Source organism: Falco naumanni, chromosome 6 (genome assembly GCF_017639655.2).
Source record: "Falco naumanni isolate bFalNau1 chromosome 6, bFalNau1.pat, whole genome shotgun sequence".
Taxonomy (NCBI): Eukaryota; Metazoa; Chordata; class Aves; order Falconiformes; family Falconidae; genus Falco; species Falco naumanni.
Window position 1 is genome coordinate 49,622,023 of NC_054059.1, and position 19,256 is coordinate 49,641,278.

The 19,256-nt window shown below is 42.0% G+C and overlaps 1 protein-coding gene across 7 annotated transcripts in view; it reads left to right on the forward strand.

Annotated features, from left to right (window-relative positions):
• The window catches only part of PLAGL1 (PLAG1 like zinc finger 1), a 50,358-nt gene that overhangs the window by 20,590 nt on the left and 10,512 nt on the right, over positions 1-19,256 (forward strand). For 4 of the 7 annotated variants that reach the window (XM_040598654.1, XM_040598653.1, XM_040598656.1 and 1 more), the window contains 3 exons: positions 14,691-14,846; positions 15,861-15,973; positions 18,226-18,375. In XM_040598654.1, coding sequence (XP_040454588.1) covers positions 14,691-14,846; positions 15,861-15,973; positions 18,226-18,375 — 419 coding nt within the window. Of the gene's footprint in view, positions 1-2,581; positions 2,756-10,642; positions 10,896-14,690; positions 14,847-15,860; positions 15,974-18,225; positions 18,376-19,256 lie in introns of those variants that run through there. The other 3 variants (XM_040598657.1, XM_040598658.1, XM_040598659.1) reach the window with 3 other exon arrangements.

The window sequence follows — 19,256 nt, forward strand, 5'->3', positions numbered from 1 at the left end:
TCATCACTATTATCCATCCTTCTTTTTCAACAGCAAAGAATGTACAAGTGACATATTTTGCTGTTGTTAAGTACTGCAAAAAAACTACTGCTCTTGTCTCCCTGATACTCACACTCTCTTGCTCCAGCCTAAGTTATCTGCAGCGTTAAGCTCATTTTCTATGCTTATTGCTCTGATCTACATGCTTTCTTTGGGAGTCTCTCCAGTGCCTCAGCTGCCATTTTTTGTCATTGCCTCTAAGGGCTGCCCAGCGGCACGCTGTGCAGTATAGGAGAGGGGAGTTTCAGAAACCCATTTTATCAGTCTTCAGTACTTCCTCAGAGGAACAAAGGAAACATTTATTATTTTTTTTTTTGTCAATAACTGTAATCAGTTAATAAATATAAAACCTTCAGTGGCTTACTGGCAGATAGCAGCTGTCTGTGGAGGTGGTTTCTGTACTTCAAGAGCAAGTTATTTGTGAAAAGTGCATTTTTTAAAATTTTATCTGCTAACTGGCAATTTTGGGGCATGCTTAAGTGCCATTTAGATACAGGGAGGACTCTAAAATGAGGAATGTAATATGCCTGACTGCTGTATTCAACAGGCAAAACTGCTGTCAGAGGTGAAATGTTAGAGAGGTCAGGGCAACTGCACAGTGGTCGTGGTCAGAATCACTTGACTCTGCAGCTGTACTTAGATGTTAAAGCTGGTTTGATCTTTTAGCTATTTTACGCCCTGGCAGTTTCATTTTTCTCTCTTTAGCTCAGTGTCAGCACCTCTCTCACACTTTTCCTAATGATCAGCGGGTTAGAGAAGTTATCACCTGAGTAGAGGTTGAAGGAGTTGGGTGTGTTCAGCCTGGAGAAGAGAAGGCTCGAAGGGATCTCGTCACGGTTTTTCAGTACGAAAATGGTGGTTGTGGGGAAGGATGTGGAAGCACTCTTTCCCCCAGCATGCACTGTGACAGAACAAGAGGTGATGACCACAAGTTGCTTCAGGGGAGATACTCCTGGATGTAAGGGGCATTTTCACCATGGGATTGATTAAACATTGGAATAGGCTGCCCGGGGAAACGGTGGAATTTTCCACAGTGGAAATACTCAAGATATGGCTTGGCAGAGCCTTGGGTAACACTAACCTAAGGGCCTGCTTTCAACAAGAGGCTGGGCTAGTTATCTCCACAGGTCTCTTGCAACTCGGATAATTCTGCAGTTCTGTATTTCTTGGTGTCCTCAGCTATCTTATATGCAATGATCAGTCATCCCGACTAACTGTCCCTGGTCTTACTATTGTACTGCTTGTGCTGCAGCGGGTCCTGTGATAGTTGGTCATGTTAGAGAGATAGACGTTTGCCTTCTCACTTAGGAGATGTGTGAAGAGACTCGAGGCAGTACCAACGCAGAGAGGACTTCCCAGGTTCCAGTGGTCTGGGCTTTGTGACAGCCAGGTTGTGCCTTGGAAATATGTCAGTGCACAGGAGAACGCTAAAGAATAACATGGCAAATCTGTACAGATGTGAAATGACTCTAGATCATTATGTCTGTTTTTATATAAATAAACAGCACAGAGCCAGCCCATGGGCTTAGTACTGGCCTATGCTAACAAGCAACGCCAAGGTGTGTTTTGGGGATAACATTTACTCTGTTCCAAGTAAGAAACTGGATGTAGCCAGACAGGGGGGGGAAGAGAGGGAGGTGAGGAGCATTTAGACATGTGGAGCTGATACCAGGTGGTCTCAGCACCAGGGAAGTCTTTGGTGCTTATTTAGTAGTAGACATGTAGCCTAACCACCCGGTCCCAAAGCCTGACTGCAGCACAGTCTTTCAGTAACGCTTGGTTCAATACAAGGTCAAATTCTAGGTTTAAAAATCTTGTTCCAGGTCACATTAATGAAGACTAGATGTATAATTAAACAGAAAAAAATCTAACCAAACCAGAACAAAACCCCTTAGATTCCTAGGAAAAAAACCGCTGCGGTGTGGGGCAATTGCACAAAGAAAATGTCACAGCTGCACAATACAAGTGTTGCTACAGCTAGACCTCAAACTCCAGCAGCTAAGTCTTCAAGCCTGTGGAAATAAATCGAAAAAGCCAACATCCCGTTTCAGCGTGATGAATTTGAGGTAGCAGGTGTTTCACTGTTTTAGGTGGAGAAGCTGAGGAAAAAAATAAAGTTTATAAAATGTCTGGCAGCTACTGAGGCTTGGCCAGTTGGAGAAGCAGCGGACTTCCCTTGGAGCTTGTTTTTCTTTTTATCCTTGGATGAACTAGCATGCAGTATATTATGCTGCCTGAATGTAGGGGTTTGTCACGGTTAGCGCTGGGGGCTGTCCCGGGAATGCAGGAAGGCGACGGGCGTGAATGGAGCATGCGGTGGTCGGTGGGGTTCGAGCCCGCTCTTCGGGAAACCTGTTGCTGCTCCTCTTGGCCCGAACGGCCAAAGCCACGCAGGAAAGGAGGTGGATCTTTGATCTCTTTGTTGTAGCTGCTCCCTGGGAATTTGCTGAAATCAATGCCCTGTTTTCCTGAAGAAATGAATGGCTATGCCTAACTAGCTTTGTGAAGCGCTGGGGAATTCACCGCTTCTGTTTATTGACAGCTGAAAAGGAGCACATGGTGCTGAATGGGTCCTCCCGGGGAAACAAAACCGCGCAGTTAGACTTAGTTGAACACAGGGACATTTGGAAGCGTCTGCCGGAGGAGGACGGCATGGTTCCTGCCACCTTGTACTAGCATAGCCTGACTTTTTACTAAAAATGCCATTTTAAATAAGGTAAGAATTGTTTTGTTTTCCCATACGTAGTGAGATTATCAAATGTTTGCATTTGTGTTCTCGGGTGCAAAAACAGTGTTTGAATTGTATCCTGTTATGGGAAACACCCAAGTGACTCTTGTGCTCTTTCTAGCCTCTGTGTACGTCCATTTGGTAATTAGTGAATATGAAAAGTAATAGGAAATAATTTGGTATTTGGGTCTTGCAGTCAAGTCCTGAACATCAGTCATTTATGTAGGCTATTCTATGCAATTTTTCATGTCCTTGAGAGTCAGCTGAATTGCCTCAGATGATTTCTTGACTGGTACAAGTTGCTGCGTTAATACTTCACACAAGTCTGTGCCTAGCAAGCAGGCCTGTCTGACAGAGAATCTGGGAATCTAAAATCCCTTGAAATGTAAGGATATATTTCTAAACCTCTGTTTCTATGCATAGACTTAAGGCAAGAGGTGGACTTACCACTACTTTCTGCATTTAGATTACAGGTTTTTTTTGTAAAGATGGCAAAGAATAGCAAGAGGAGGATGATAATGAAGCAGCAGTATTTTCTTCATGTGAGTCCAGAACAGTTTTATCAGACCAAAGGAATTCGGTGTGTAATTCATATGTAAATTTTCTACTGAAAACAGGAGAACAAATCGCCAGTTTCTGCATTAGTTTCTGTGGTGACTGAAGCAAAAGATTTCTGAGCTCATGCAGCTATAACTTTCAGGTATGGCCCATTTATGACTGCAGAAAAAAAGTTAAGTAATGTCATTTCTTCCTTTGTCAGTATGAGTGTAAGGGCAAGCTCCAAACAGAATAATTGCCATAGTGCTGCCGCCTTCTTCCATGACAGTAGGAATTGCTGGGTTTGTGTTGCAAACCTGATTAAAAGTGTCTGTGCACGTGTGCAGTTGTTTGAAAGCCCTTGATAGTCTCCCTAGTTTCAGGGTAAGTGCTTGGGAAGTTTTCACATTTTATTGGGGTAGTTTGTGTTCCTTACTCTGGCACATTTTCTGAGTGACTTTGAGCCAGCAGTCTTACTAGTTTTGTCTCATTTTGCTCTTGTCTGCGGCAGATAACTTACCTGTTTTTCTTGGAAGCATTGTGCCTCCATAGGCAAATGTGCTTTCTTTAAAATACTTTGTGATCCTGAAAGTGAAAATACATTGCTTAACTGTAGAGCGCCAGCATTTTTGCTTGTGGCTTCTGTCTTTAAGTTTCCAAGATTTTCAGAGGGAAAAACAAAAAATGCAAATGCATTTATGATTTTGACAAAAGTGTAAAAATACTGAGCTCAAGCAGGCTGATACCGATGTTTGTGGGCTCTGTTGTTATACTTGTTATTCAAATTTGTCAAGTCTTTTTTGGCATCACTTAAGTATATTTATACATGACAGGCACAGGAAGCCACTAGAATTTAAAGCTAAAGCTAATTTAAAGTTATTTTATTTATTTATTTATTTAAAGTTATTAATTTAAGTTCGAAAGGAGATACACTTGTAGGTCATTTTAATGCTGTAATCTGGATTTGTTATTAAAATGTTGACTGATGAGGGTTTCTGGGTAGTTACAGTGGTGTAAATAGAGAAGAATTACGATTGTGGAAAGCTGAGTTGGTGAGAGCTTTTTTTAGTTAGTGTAATGGAGAAGAAAGTAGATGATTCATGTGTGACACAGAAGGTGGCATTTTTCTCGGTTACTTGGGTGATAAGGCAAGGCAGTGTGTATTATGTTTAACTTACTGGACTGGAGGGTGCTTAGCCAGATGTGTGTAGGGAAGTGCATGGGGATGTTTTGGCAAGCAGTTGTCCTTTTGCCTCTTCTAACATCAGAGATCTTTATAAAATACTAGTATTATTGTGACCTATATTGTGACCTATATAATTTTGAAGTGGAAGGAGTATAAAATAATTGAATTCCAATCCACAGAGTAAGAGACACCCAATACAAACCTGGTTATGTGATTATACACAGCTCTAACTAAATATGCATGTTAAATGACCAGGGTTATACAAATAAGTATCTGAGGAATGGTGTATTTCCCCCAAGGTGATGTGTTTACCATCTGTTGATCTTGTTCTTCAAGCTAGGAACATATGAAAATGGGAGCAAATTATTTGTGATTTTTGCTTTGCAAGGTTGCTTCTTAGATTCTAGTAATAGAGACTACGGTTATTTTTATTTTTGTGACTTTCGAAAATAGTTTAAAGAAACTACAAATTAATCAGAAACATAGAAAAAATGTTTGGATTTTATTTCATCTCAAACAGAGATGACTGCCAACAGAAGAATAAATAGGGCTTTATGGAGGTACATTATAATCTGAATTAGAGTGCTTCATCTGCAGAAGAAATCTGCATTTTTTTCTAAACCCACAAATTTTTGCAACTCTCAGATGCAATTCTTCAATAATACTCTCTAATAGCATACTTTGTTTTGGAGAACTAGACTGAAGGCTGTCCTTACACCTGAGGAGAGTAGTTATGTTAAGGGAAATGTACTATACGGCTGCCCAATCTGCCTATTTTATTATTCTTTCTTCATTAGTTTGTTAAAGAAGCTCAGGTGGACATAATTTCTTTAGTACAGCATCAGTCAAGACATTAGGTAGTTACCTTATGGTTCCCATTTAAAGTCTTTAGAGTAGAAAAAAGAAGTACCTATTGGATCTCAGAAAAAAAGAGAGCAAGCAAATGGAAACACAGATATGACATCTGCATGTGAGTATTTATTTCATAGAAATACATTTTTGTGTCTGTTCAACAGCAGAGCTTACCAATGTTTACAGTTTTTTAAATAAATCACTTCATGCCTTAAAAGAGGAGAATAATTTAACAGGATAATAAAGGCTAAGGATGAGGCACTCCTACCTGTTTTGTACCCAGAGAAGCTGGGAATCAAACATCCTTTACATGTTGGAAATTAAGCAAATAATAACAGGAGTTGTTGGCTGTATCCTCTGTTGTGAAGGTGATGCTTAGTAAGAACTAAAGCTGTTCTGCTAAGCTGTTAATGCCCATTCATTTACAAAAACCAATGCTTTTAAAAGATGACTCCTACATTTCAGTATTTTAAATATATGCTTTATGTTTCATGAGTAAATTTTTTTTGTTTTGTTTTCTTGAGTGAATTGGAATACCTGTAAGAGGTTTGGACAGTTCACTGAGGAAGTTAACTGATTTTCCGGATTTTTTCAGACTTAGAACGTAATATGGATTGGAGTGTTCTTTCAGGATTGGCCGTCCAACGTCTCAGCCCCCAGCAGTCCTAAGTGTCTGTGTATTCACTTCTCCACATGGACTTCCTTCTTTCATAACGTGGCTACTCGCACATCAGTAGGGCTATATGTATGAACTTTTACCCACAGAAGTCGGTCCTATGGTTTCCACACTGCGCTTTTATTCCCACTAGATGTAGCTTGCTTCATATTGTTATAAAGACCTCAATTTCTCCAGCCACAGGATGAGTACAGCATCTCTTCACTCTGTCGTGCCAGCCTTCCTCATTGCATCCTACAGCAAACTCACATTTCCTTCTCCAAAGCGTGTCTACCTGCCTGGTTCTTTCTACCAGTAATCAGCTGGAAATATATCCCAGCCACTAGCACCTTTGATGGGAGAGTTTCCGCAAGTCCACGTTCAAAGCTGTGTCATGAGTGGAAGAGTGAGAATTGATTTGGGCATGTTTCCTAAGGTGTCTTTTGCCACTGAGCCCTCCACCAGTCTCCTCCACATGACATCTGGACTTGGTGGCCAGTAGCAACCAAGTTCAGTGAAGGAGAGAGAGACCCAGTCTAAGGTTTCCTTTTAAGGGAATGTTGTAGGGCTTGGAAATCTTTCAACTAATTAATACTAAGCATTAGTCATTACAATTGCTGCACTTCGTTTATCAGAATTGAAACCATGGTGTTGACCTGCCATGTATAAAACAGCCAACTGTATTACTGCACTTCATGGTGTGTGTGGTTGTGTGCATGTGTATTTATACATACCTGTGTTTAGGAAGACATACGTGTTTGTGAATTTTTCTGCTAGAACAAAGATGGAAGATGCTGGTGTCTGTGTTAAATTGCAGCAGTAGCAATAACATCCACTGAAAGGCCTGACACTAGAATAAATCAAATTATTTAAAGCCTGCCAAAGATCTCCCCAAAAGAAAAATGCTTGAGACCAGCTAAAGCTGCTTTTGCTGTGGGAGTTAAAACTGGTGCTGTGGGAGTTGTAGATTAGGGGGTCCAGCATGTGGCCCAGGAACCATAGGATGCCTATGAGCAGTTTGAATATGACTTTTGATGGCTGGCTGTATTTCTGTGGACACGGAGGGATTTTAGTTTTGCTGCCTGCAACATGGAAGCAGTGCAGTTTGGACAGCACTAGTGAAGACTTAAAGCAAAGTGTCACAGCCAAGGAGCCGCAGCCTTGCACCAGGACCAGCTGCTGCTGGCTGCTGGGGGAGGTGGACAGAGTGCAACAGGAAGGCTTGGCTCTCAGGAAGCTTTTGCTGGGCGTTTTGTAGGATGAGCCTATGCTGACTGGGGCTGTTTCTCACAAAAAAAAATAGTAGTTGTTTCTGTGAATTTGCTGTTAACCTTTTTCCCTGTTTCTGGATCCAGTTTTATGACTTCATGCCAAGCCAGTGGAGGGAGAGGGAGAGAAGGAAAAAAAAAACCCACCAAAAATCCAACTGCATTTTTCAGTTTGATTCTTTGAAATGTATTCAGCTTTCAGCGATGTGAGAAGTCTCTATACTGATAAGAAGCTCTTACATGTAAACTGCGGGAGGTGACTTCACTTGAACTGTGCTCATTATCTATATGGGTTCTGATAGCAACCAAACCCCATGTGGTGTACCAGAAATGTGACATGTACATTTTAGTGCCAGGAATAACCAGAAAAAGATTATTTTTTAAAATGAGCTTTCAATCAATCAATCAATGCTTTGATCTCAAGTCATTTTTAGATGAATGAACCTATCAAGAACTTTGATAAACTGGTTGCTCAGACTGCAGGGTGAAGTTAAACTTGATAAACACACCTACATACTTGCCCTGCTGTTTGGTTTGCTTGGTTTTGGGTTTTTTCTGTAAGTTTGCAGGAAAGTTTTGTAAGTTACTGCCCTTTCAGGTGTTTGAACAGTGAAGGTAATTTTTTCTTTCCTCCTAGCTGAGAAGTTTGCAAGATACAGCATAGCACAGGTATCCTTATTCTGCGCAAGCTTTTTGGGAACCTGCTGAAGCTGCTGTGTGCAGTGACATTGCGGAATTTCACAGCCTGGCTGTGCTTCTTGAGGCTTCTCTAACTGTTTTGCTCTTAAGATTTGCTAGATGGAAGGAGCACAGTAGAAAGCCTCATTGGGATTGGTGGGAGGATGACTTTTTATGGTAAGCTGGTTAAATTCCTTGTGGCTGTGCCTGTTGTCAACAGCTTCATAATCAACAAGCAAAAAGCTTACTGTTCCCAGATGTGCTCGACTGTCATCATGATTACTCCGTATTAGGAACTAGTAGTGCATCGTAGTTGTTGTTATCTTTTATATGTTTGTATAACAAATAGTTCTGGAGTTCTGGAGAGTTTACATACTGGAACTTGTGTCTGTCAGGAAAATGCATGCGTGCTTTGTGTTAGAAGATTTCTTTACAGTCAGGTAAGTGTTGAGCCTCCCTTCTAGAGGCATCCTTCCCCAAGAACAGCTGTGCTGGACAGGATTGTACTGCTGTGAGGCAGGAACTAGTGCCTTGATGGATGATCTCCCGCTGCTGGAGACCCGAGGATGTACTGTGCCTCTGAATCTTCTTTCCTCTTGGGAATAAAGACAGGGGCTCGATGGAGGTGAGGTGAGGGAAAGAGTCACTGCAAATCAGTGGCTGGGTCAGGATGCCTGAGGGCTGGGCTCATCTGCAGTGCTGGGTCCCACTTCTAAGGAATTAGCTTGACCTGCTGGTTTGACTGAACATATGGGGTGGCAGTAAGTCATGTTTGCTCTTATATTTCTCTGTTTCTGTCTCCAAATGTAGTAAGTAATTTTTTAAGTTTTACATTTTAGTAGTGAGGTCGTGTGCCTGTCAATATGTTTAATGTTAAGGATGATTGCTGCGATGTTTGCAAACCACCTATTGTTCTCTTCCCTGGGGAAAGGCAACCCCAAAAAAGGCATAGGCATTTACTTGTGGGGTGCTGCTCACCCATGTGCAGGACCAGGCTCTTCCTCCCCCTCCACCAGCATCACAGGGGCCTGTGGTCCACTTGCCTGCAAGCCCGGAGATGGCAGTCGGCAGCACAAGGCCTTGGTAAGGGAGCCGATGTTGCCCCAGTAGCATGTTCCACACTGTCTGTGCTGGTGCCACCAGACTGTGAGGCTTCAGGGTCTCAGTGTGTCAAAGACATGGGAACTCACTGCTTGAAATCTACTGGAAGTTTCCCACTCAAGCACTTAGGAATAAGTCTCTTCCCCTCCTCTGCCCCCCTTCTTTTTTGGGGGGGTTGTTATTTTGAGTGCAGGGTTATGGAAAATACAATACCTGCTTCTCAACTAATATGCTGTGTGGTGCATGAAAGTGCAAGTTTTCAGTCTTTGTTCAGGTGAGCAATTATGATTAGAAAGTCGGCCTGGAGTGTGTTTTCCCAATTATTTTTTTTCCTTCACCTTTTTTCCATGCAGAGCTGAGCAGGTAAAATTCTGCTAATACAAGGTTTTGTTGTATGAGGTAGAAGAAACATGAAAAGGAGACATTGAAGAAATGTTCACCTGTTTTTCTATTGGACTAGTTGGACTAGGTATTGGTTATTACAGTGAAAAAGTGAAGATCGCTAGTAGAAAATTTCGCATGACAGAATATCAGAGGTTAATGGTATTTGAATAAAATCATTCGGAATTCTGGTAATTATAACAAGTTCTATTTTACTAAAATATAAGTAGGATGAATTATTAATCAGTTAAGAGCTTCAGCTCCTTTGTAAATGCTCTTTGCACACCAAACTTATGACATGTAAGGCTTCTTTCACAAACATTTTTTACAGAGGAAATGTGTGGCAGTGGCCCAAGTAATGGGATAATATCTTGGGATGAACTGTTTGCTAATTGAGTACTTTGAATTTTTTGCCAAATAAATTGTATTGTAGAACAAGGTTTTGAAGCTTTCCCAGCAAGGAGCTTTGCAGGGCAGACCACATGGCAGGAAAACCTCATGTGCCTTTGTGTAAGAACCACCAAGACCGGCATACTTCACATGCAGTGTGTCTTAGACAAAAAATGTCCACAAGGTATTTTTGCAGCATTCCTCTACATGCAAGCTGTACAAGACTAACGGAGCACTACAGTTTTACTCTGGGATAAATTACCGGTGTTTGCTATGCAAATCTTATGATTGTAATTAGGTTAGGATTTGGACTGCTGTGTACACTGATCTTTGTTCCCTTCTGCACACGGGAGCTAATTCTAATGCTGCAAAACAACACAGCAAATGTTGAGTGCTGCTCAGCCGATGATTGTTTCTCATGGGCCATCTTGCTCAAAGCGGACATTTTAAAGGGAATGATTTACCTGTGCCTTCACAGGGCACATGCATCATAGCTCAGGCATCTTGTGGTCCACTGAAGTGTTCAGGTACTGTAAAGTCTCGCTTGAAAGTAGAGGTTGGAGAAAACGCAGGACGGGCTGCCAGATAGGCATCTAGTTATTAGCAAACTGATTTTTAAAAGTGATGTTCTGCCACTGATTGGTTAAGTAGCTGGTGGTATGTTCGAGCTATCACAACAGTGATTGCAGTTCCTAGTATGGCTATGTATAGCTCCTGTTATCTCTGCAGCCGGACTTTGTGTAACCGCAGCCTGTGGCTCCTTGCCCACGCTAATGAGCTCTCCCCGAGGACGGGCTTGTGCCTGTGGGGGTGGCACGGCGCTTGGACGGTGCTGCTGTTTTGGAAACTCGAGTTTGTTAACTGTGCTCAAGTCCAGCCTGCCCGAGCCGCCACGGCAGCTTGGCTAACGCTGGGCTCGGGAGCTTGTCGCTGTGCAGCATGGTCGGCCCCAGAGCCATCTGGAGGACAAGGCAAGCTGGCCGCTGAGGCTGCCAGGCTGTAGTCTGCAGCAAAGGAGAGCTGTCACCTAGACCAAGACCTAGACTGGGGAGAAGTGCCAGCACGGTGAGGACAGTACAGGTGAGCCACATTCACAGATCATTCTCCACTCAGGGAACACGACTGTCAGTGTTTTGGTCAGCCCATGTTGTGGGAGTGCCTTCTGCAGCCAGTGGGAGTTATTTTTCCAGTGACCCAAAGAGCAGGAGAAAGCCGTGGCTGCCAACCATGCCTCCCAGTGGCTGGGCAGAACTGGGAGCAGATGTGTTCAGATACAGGGGTACCAGGCTAGGAGTGTTCAGGAGATGTCCCCTTCTCTTAGCCCATCCAGCGGTGGTTTGCAAGGACGAGAGCACCTCGTCCGTGCGGTAAGGTGGTGGCTGCGTACCCGCAACCTGGTCGGAGTCTGCCCCTGCACCCGTGCTGGGCTCTTCTGTTGTGTGCCTCCCCACTGCTGCAGTGGAGTTCAGCAAAATAAAAATCTTACCAGCTACAAGATCTATTAAGCTTGAGTAGTTTTATCTACAGATAGATAAAAAAGGCATTATTTGGAACTTTTTCAGAATCATTGCAAAGACACAGAGAAAGAACAGAGAGGTACCCTCTAGGGGACAATATAGCACTGCTGCTCTAAAGGTACACTAAATGACACGGTCTGGTTTTTAACAGCTTGTAACTTCTGTGGATCTTGTTTATTTCTTTTTGTTGCCTACTCATCTAAATCACAGCAGAGCAGAGGAACATGCTTGCACATTATCAAGCATTCCTGTAAACATGACGTTGGATCCATTAATTTTGTTTGTGTAAATACAATTTAAGAAAGCAGGGAAACTGTAAAAGCATCAAGTGAGGTACTGAAGTGCCTAACAAAAAGCAGAAAAATCTTCTTCACAGAAAGTGATTTTTCTAACCAAGTGTATTTCATTCCTGGTGCTGATATGATAAAGTGTGTGTTGTTTCCATAGCTGGATGCTCCGTATTTCAGAACAAGTTAGAGTGTATTCTGAGGCTGTTGCTGAAAAAATTACATTTTACTTAAGCAGCCCAGTTAAAAGGGGGCATAAAATCTGTGTGAGCTTTGCAAACCAGTGCCATGCTGCACCTATGGTTAATGCATACATTCCTTTGCCAATAGCATCAGTAATTTAGCATTGAAATACAAAAGATCATGACTTGGTCTGTATTTATCTTTGAGGAAGAATGTGAACTTGACAGTTTTGTGCTGTTAGTTTGGGGGGGAAGAAATTACAAAGACACCCATTCCCCAGAGTAGTCCCTAACATTATATTGACAGCAGTCCACTCCTGTGCTTCTGCTACACCTGGTAATTTTTAGTGTGCAATAACTTCAGAGTCAAGCTACTAACGTGCTGGTGTAGGGTCAGAAATACTGTGTAGTGAACGTAATTCTGAGACACCTGTTAAATAAGTCATCTAGTTATCTTCATACGCCATGTAATGAAACAGAAAATCCTAGAACAAGCCTTGGGCAGCTCTGGATATTTCAAGGTGCCGTGCACCCAGTCAGAATCCCAAGCCATACTAGCAAGGTGCTTAAAAGCCACTTCCAGCGCTGCAGCTAATTTCATTCAGTGCTAGCTGATGGTTTCATCCTGCCAGTGAGGTGTGCCAGGTGAGGAGCCCTCTCTGAGGCCAGGAAACTTGGTGGAATGGTCGGCACCGGTTCGGATGCAAATTGGTGCCAGATTTTGGAGGAATGCCTTCCCAGCACCCACACTGCCTGAGTGAGTAGTTTCAGACCTTATATCTGGGATCTGGAGGACTGATGGGCGTCAGGTAATGGGGCACTAGCACTGAATTTGGAGGCCAGTTCACGGAGACCCTTTTTTCCCTTTCCAGCCTTCCCGTGAGCTGCCCACCCTGGGGCCTCTGCGGTGGGCATTGCCCCAGGGCAGCTGGAAGGTTTGCTCAGGAGCTCAGGAGTGATGAATCACAGAGGCATGGCATAGGTTGATAAGGTCGTGTACTTTATGATTAGATACATCCTCCCTCTAACAGTGGTTCTTTGTCTCTATTATGCTTTTGGTAACGTTTTTCGGCAGTTTGCATACGACAACTCTCCAAGCAGGAGCTGTTCGACTTGAGACAAAGTCACTATTATTCTAGGTAAGCTCAGGAAACACTTAAAATTTTGTTGCCCCCAGAAGACACAGATCATTGGGAATTCACTTAAAAGTCAGTTTAAGTTAAATCACCAAGAAAATATTTTTTTTTTCTTGCCGCCTAGCTGTAAAGGACTTCCAGGTACAAGAAAAATCTGCTTTGCAGCTGTGTTTTTTATTTTTTGTACATTTTAAGTGATGGCTGTAGAGTGGCGTGTCCTTTGTCCATAGTGCTAGCAAAAAAAAAAAAAAAATATATTTCAACTGTTCATAGTGCAGGTATACAGTCTGCAAGTCATGGCAAAACTTCTACATGGTCCCCAAATTATTGAAAAATATGGACTACTGCAGTGCCCGCGGCCTGACCAACGTGTAAGTGTACCTCCTCAGTTAGGGGTGGTGGGGTATCCCAAAGAACTCGGCAGGAACACGTTAGGCCTATTTGTGGAGATTTTGGACTAAGCTCTTGAGGCGTGTAATTTAGTCAAGTGCCTACTTGTGTTTACAAACTGAAACCTTTTTGAGCTGCCCTGAATCTGGCATTTGTGGTGCAGCTGTCCTTTCTCAAACACCATCTCTGATGTCCCTCCAGGTGGTGTCACCTGAGCCCTTACGCTTCTCTTGACCTTTCTTTGGCTATGAGCCCGTCTGTGGTGAAGCCTCATCTCTCCTGCCCCAGTCTATGCTACAGCATCCCATGGCTCTCTTGGACTCTCTTGGCCGTTCTGGCTCCTGTCCTCTGCTTCTTATTGTCACTTGCTGAATAGACTTGCTCAGCAGAGTTTTCAGAAGTAAAACAAAAAGAGGTAGTCATGGATGACCAATATCAGCTTTTCCTTTTAACTCAGTTGTAAAGCATTGCTGGCTCACTGGTTTGGTTTCTACTGTCTATAAAAAGGTTTTGTGCAAGAAGTCCCCTTTTTCCCATCGCCCTGTGTGACACCAGTGCTGGGATGACCTTCTGCTGGAGAGTCTCATTGCTCAGTTGTTTCGCTGTTCCATAAGGGTTTCCCTGACAACCAGTTAGAGCTACGCTGAACCAGAAATATCTTGCTGTGCTGGGGGAGAGTCAGTCTGCAGACATGCATTTCTCCTTAATGACTTCTTTGGATGGTTCGTGTGTTCAGCCTGCAGATGTCATTATGGTGAACATGTGGCATACCCCTTTTGCTTACTTCCACAGGCAGCACAGTCTATGAGGGGGTTGCCCTTGCGTGATTATCAACTGAGTTGTAACTGTAAGACCCGTCATACTAATTTTTCGTGGTACACCAGGGGTCTCGTCTTCTGAGAATGGTCTGTGCAGGCTCACAAAGTCACAGTAATCTTTCTTGTACTCCCTGGATCTCTGCAAAAATTACCTTGGTTATTACTAGCAACTTTGCCCTTCTCATTTCTGTATAAATATATGCACCTTGATTTATAGGTGTGCATGTTGTGGGCTCCATTTTTGCTGCCATCCTAGTCTTCAAAGGCACAGTTTGCGACACCTTCAAATGAACATGTGTATAAATAGTTGGAGGTCAGGACCCGCCAATTTGCACAGGAGGGAATCCACAAACTGGAGGTGTTATTTCAAACTTCTTAGTTCAGTTTTGGCTTGCAGATTATCTTTTCACTACCTAATGTGGAACAGTGGTGTGAAGAAAAGCACTGGTAATTCAAGACGTGTTCTCAAGGTGACAACATTAAAGAGACTAAATGGAGAGCGATACATCCTTCTTAGTAACAGGTTCCCTTTTCTGGATTTGTAGGGTGTGAAGATTGCGGTAAAAGCCTTATAGGAGAATGCAGACTCCACGGACCACTCATCAAGGCTAAAGATAGGGTTATTCCTAGCCGAGCCCGTCTCACCCTACCTCATTACCTCACTTTGCGAGTGTTGGAGCTGCGAGCTGGAAACCAGCAGAGTAAGTATTTTGGCTCCTTTTAACACATTTGAGAAAGAGGAGGCAAAAGTACTAATACTAGCTTCTTTTCATCAATAACTCAAGACATGATCATTGGGTATTAGCAGTATGAAGACTACTTTATTGTCAGCTGAGCACAGCTAAAGCTCACATTCAGCTACCATTTTTTATGACTGATTTCTAGTAACTTTGATGCATAGACTGATGGCAGAATATTAGCCAGAGGTGGTATGGCATTTAGCTGTGAGCAGTTAGCTCTGTTCAGTCAACACAAGTTTAATGAATGTTGAATTTGTGTCTAACAGTAACAACCATGCACTATTACATACTTTTTTCTTTTCCCCAAGCATGCAAATCAGGAAACTCAGAAGAACACAGGGGGTTAATTTACCTTCTGCAGCATCTTCAGTTCATATTATAGAAAGACTGTTAGTTACCTTCTGAGAGCAGGGCAGTTTGAATGCCCAGACTTGAACAAGGGAATGAGATCCTCAGTGTGCAAATTTTTGACAGCTACCTGTGTAAAATTAGTCCTGCCTAGATTGCATTTCAGAAAGAGAATGACAAGATTCCTGTTGTGTTATGCCATTGGTATTAGGTAGGAGAATAACTAGAATGATTAAGATAGCTAATGCTGTGTTTTTATAGGATCTCCCCACTCATATGTGGAGAGAACAACCTCGTAAATTATGCCAACAAGCAGAGCACTATGATAACATCAGCTTGTAGGTTGAAGAGTATCAACACATTTGTGTTGCATACTCAGTTTAATATCCTGTCATGTACTTTAGGCATTTCTGTATTCAACGTAATACCCATTTTTTAAAAAAATGTCTATATGTATTTATATCCATTTTAGATTCTTTCCATTAGAATTATTTATGTGGGTTATTTGTCTAGAAGAACTATTCATGGGTTCTGAACTATTGTGTTTAGCTTCATTTTCACAACTGTAAATATACACTAAATAGTGATGTCTATATTAATATTAGACTGGTCTTTTTTTATTCACAGTCCTTGGAGTATTTGCAAAGAAAGTAATACAGAAGAGAACACAGTTTGGTCCTTATGTCGGTCAACTGTCTACAAAACTGACCCGCTATGATGAGAGCAGGCTAGTCTTGCAGGTAAAAACCCAGTGACTTACTATGAAGTGCATATGTATCTTTAACAGTTCGTATGCATTTATGTATTTTAACCAGTCAATTTGACGTCTGATCTAGTTAATCAATTGTACATCTGATCTGTATGCATGGATGTAAATCACATTATTAGACAGCACAGCATAATCTGACGTACCAAAATGTTCCCGTATATTGTGTTTTCTAGAATTTTGCTTTCCTGTTTTCTACTTTTACCACTTATGGGGTGATTTACTCTCAATAAACTTTTCACAGAGCACAGACACTGGAAGTATCCAAGGATAGTATTGTCTTCCCAGATGAGACAAAAGGATTTGTGCTTAACACCATGCCACTGGGAGGGTTAAGTTTGTGCGCTGAGTTAGCAATAGTGACAGAAATATACACTAAGGCACCTGCTTAGTGGGGAGGAACAGTGCCAGGGATGGGGAAGCACTTCTTAATGATGTGATCATGTATAAACTTTGACACACAGTGCTCTAACTCAGTTCATTTAGTCAGATTGTTATTTGGGGCTGGTACCATCCCTTGCTGTATGCGCATCTGGGCTGTGACATTATTGTTTGTATTTTATTGAGCACAGATGGTGGCCTCTCAGGACTAGCCTAGCTTAGACATAATGTACATGCACATCCTTTCCCACAGGAATTCCTTGGGAGCAATAGTTGATCATAATCCTCTAGGCTCCAGTCTTTGCATTTTGCGGCGCAGGGCCATGCCTGGGCACACCTCTGTCATACGCAAGTCCGTGGTCAAGCCACAGCCTCCATCAGGACTTCCAACAGGTCCCAGTTCTTCCGGAGCCTGCATTTCTTATCAGGCCTTCTCACCTCCCAGGAGAGAGGGACCACCAGCAGCTGTCATGTGACATGCTTTATGTTTTCATTTGAGCTTTGTGCAGAAGCTTGGGACTGAAAAACACTGTGTGATGTGGAGGAAGGCATAGGTACAGACACTTCTGTAACTTCCTTTGAGGGCAAAAGTAATAGCTTCAGTAATCGCTGTAAACTTCATTTGCTCGTGGAAGTCATGTGAGTGATCTGCTAGGAAAGCAACGTTGTCCTTCTGTGGGATTTTCATGCCATATTGACACCAGAGAGGATTTGTTCTTCTCCATAACTAAATTTCTTCTGTCTTTTTATGAGACACTTTAGTTCTCACAAATGCAGAAAACTTACTTCTCTAACAAGCTTGTGAGCATGGATGAGCTAAGCACCCAGTTCCTTCCTCTTCACCAAGCCATTGTAAACCACACCCTATCCTCTATCAGTCAGCCCCGTTTGCTTAAAGGTATACAATGATAAAAGCACAGCTCTAACAGATGAATGGACTGTTTCTTCAGGAGACTGGAGTCCCAGGTTTCCTACATGACGGCAGTAGCTGCCTTAACTTCTCCCTAGCAGCATTCTGAGTATGTGACCAAACTTGTCCTACAGGCAGGTGTTTTCATTGGAAACATGACAAAGTTAGATAAAATAGTTCCCAGAAGCAATGGAAACACAACTTTTTTTTCCAGTTAATTGCTCAGTTACATGCTTAGTAGAAAAGATACACGCTGTACTGACGTCTGTTGTACAGCTTCAGCTGCCCATGTTCAAGACTATATTGCAGAAAAGCAACTGTCTTGTACGAGGTTGGGAGTGTTTGCCTCATAGAGGCATTCTCTTGGAAAGGAGTGTAGGAAGAATGAAGTAAAGCAAAAAGGAAGAGATCTCTTGGCACAAATCTTCATCTGTATTTACTTTTTGCATTGTTAAGGGGAAAAAGAGAAGACAATTAAAATGCCATTGTATTGTATGTTACCTCTCTGATCTTATTACACAAGTTACACAATTGTTCCATGCAAGAGGTAGTGTTAATACAGCACTAAAGTTTGAGATTATCAAGTACTCAGGAAGTACATTAAGGCATAAAGCTTATCTTTCTACGTGCCTGCACTTAGTTCTTATAATATTATCTTTATATAACATAAAAATGATGAAATATAAACTGGAAATACATACAAAGGCCTACAGTTATTTTAGTAGCTGTTTGACAGGTATTCATTCGTACTTTCTTTTGCACTTGGTATTCTTTAAGAGTGATCTATTTCAAAACAACCACAATTTCAAAGGGGGTGTGACCAAGACAGGGTAAGTAACTGATAGCCATGATTCCAAGTTAAAGAAGACTAGCGTGCATCTATAGAGGACTTGGTTTTATCATGTTCTTTCTCCTGTCTTCCCCCTTTGTTTCAGGTATTGAAAGATGGAGGGAAGTACTTTCTGGACACTCCCAATGAAGACTGTGGAAACTGGATGATGTTTGTCCGGCTAGCCCGGAACCAAGAAGAACAGACCCTTGTGGCTTATCAGCACTGTGGAGAAGTCTACTTCACAACTGTTAAGGTAGTTAAATCCACATTGCTTCACCTAAAATCCAAATGGAAATTCATAGGCAAAAGTTCTGAAAGGCTAACCCTCTTTTACAGATGAAAGGTTGAATGTATTCTGCCAACTAGATCTTTATTACATACCACCTTTTATATCACTTAATCCGTAATAAAGCAAACAGCGTACGGGGGTTTCCAGTAAAAGGTGATGCATACCCGCTGTTGTGGGTAGTGAAGAAACTGAGCAGGGGGAAACAGAAATACCATTCATGATGGCGTTGTTTAAACCTGAATGTTGCAAAGTTCTTCAGTTCCAGATAGGTATGTGGTGAGATTATCTAGCATTGTTACATTCAAAACTACTTCATCCTGGAAAGAATGAACACATTCCTTTCGTTTATTGCAATTTTGGACATGCATTGTATTCTGAGTGTGTTACCAGGTGCTTAGGAATAGGGTGCTAAGCAGAATCTTTTCAAACTATTTTCTGTGCTCGTTGTCTGAAGACTTGACTGCAGAACTTAAAATACTGCAATGTTGCCATGAAATTATCAGTTTATGTTAGAGATTCTGGACTGCATCTTCATTGGAGGAGAGAGAACAAAGTACTCTCTATTTATGAATGACACTGGAACATACAGTTTTGGGTTTTTTTGCTTTGGCCGCTTTCTCAGGCAAAATTTGCTGTAATCACGACTTTTTTGTACACTTAAGAAACTGAAATTTTTATGTTGAACATTCATTGTTTACCGTTTTAATATTTAAGTTAATGCTTGTATATCATTGTGAGCAACATTACAAATTAAAAAAAAAAGAGAGAATATTTAGTCAAAAGAAGTTACTGTGGGATTAAAATCCAGCATTTCAGTTTAGTTTCCAGGATTGGCATATGTTTCT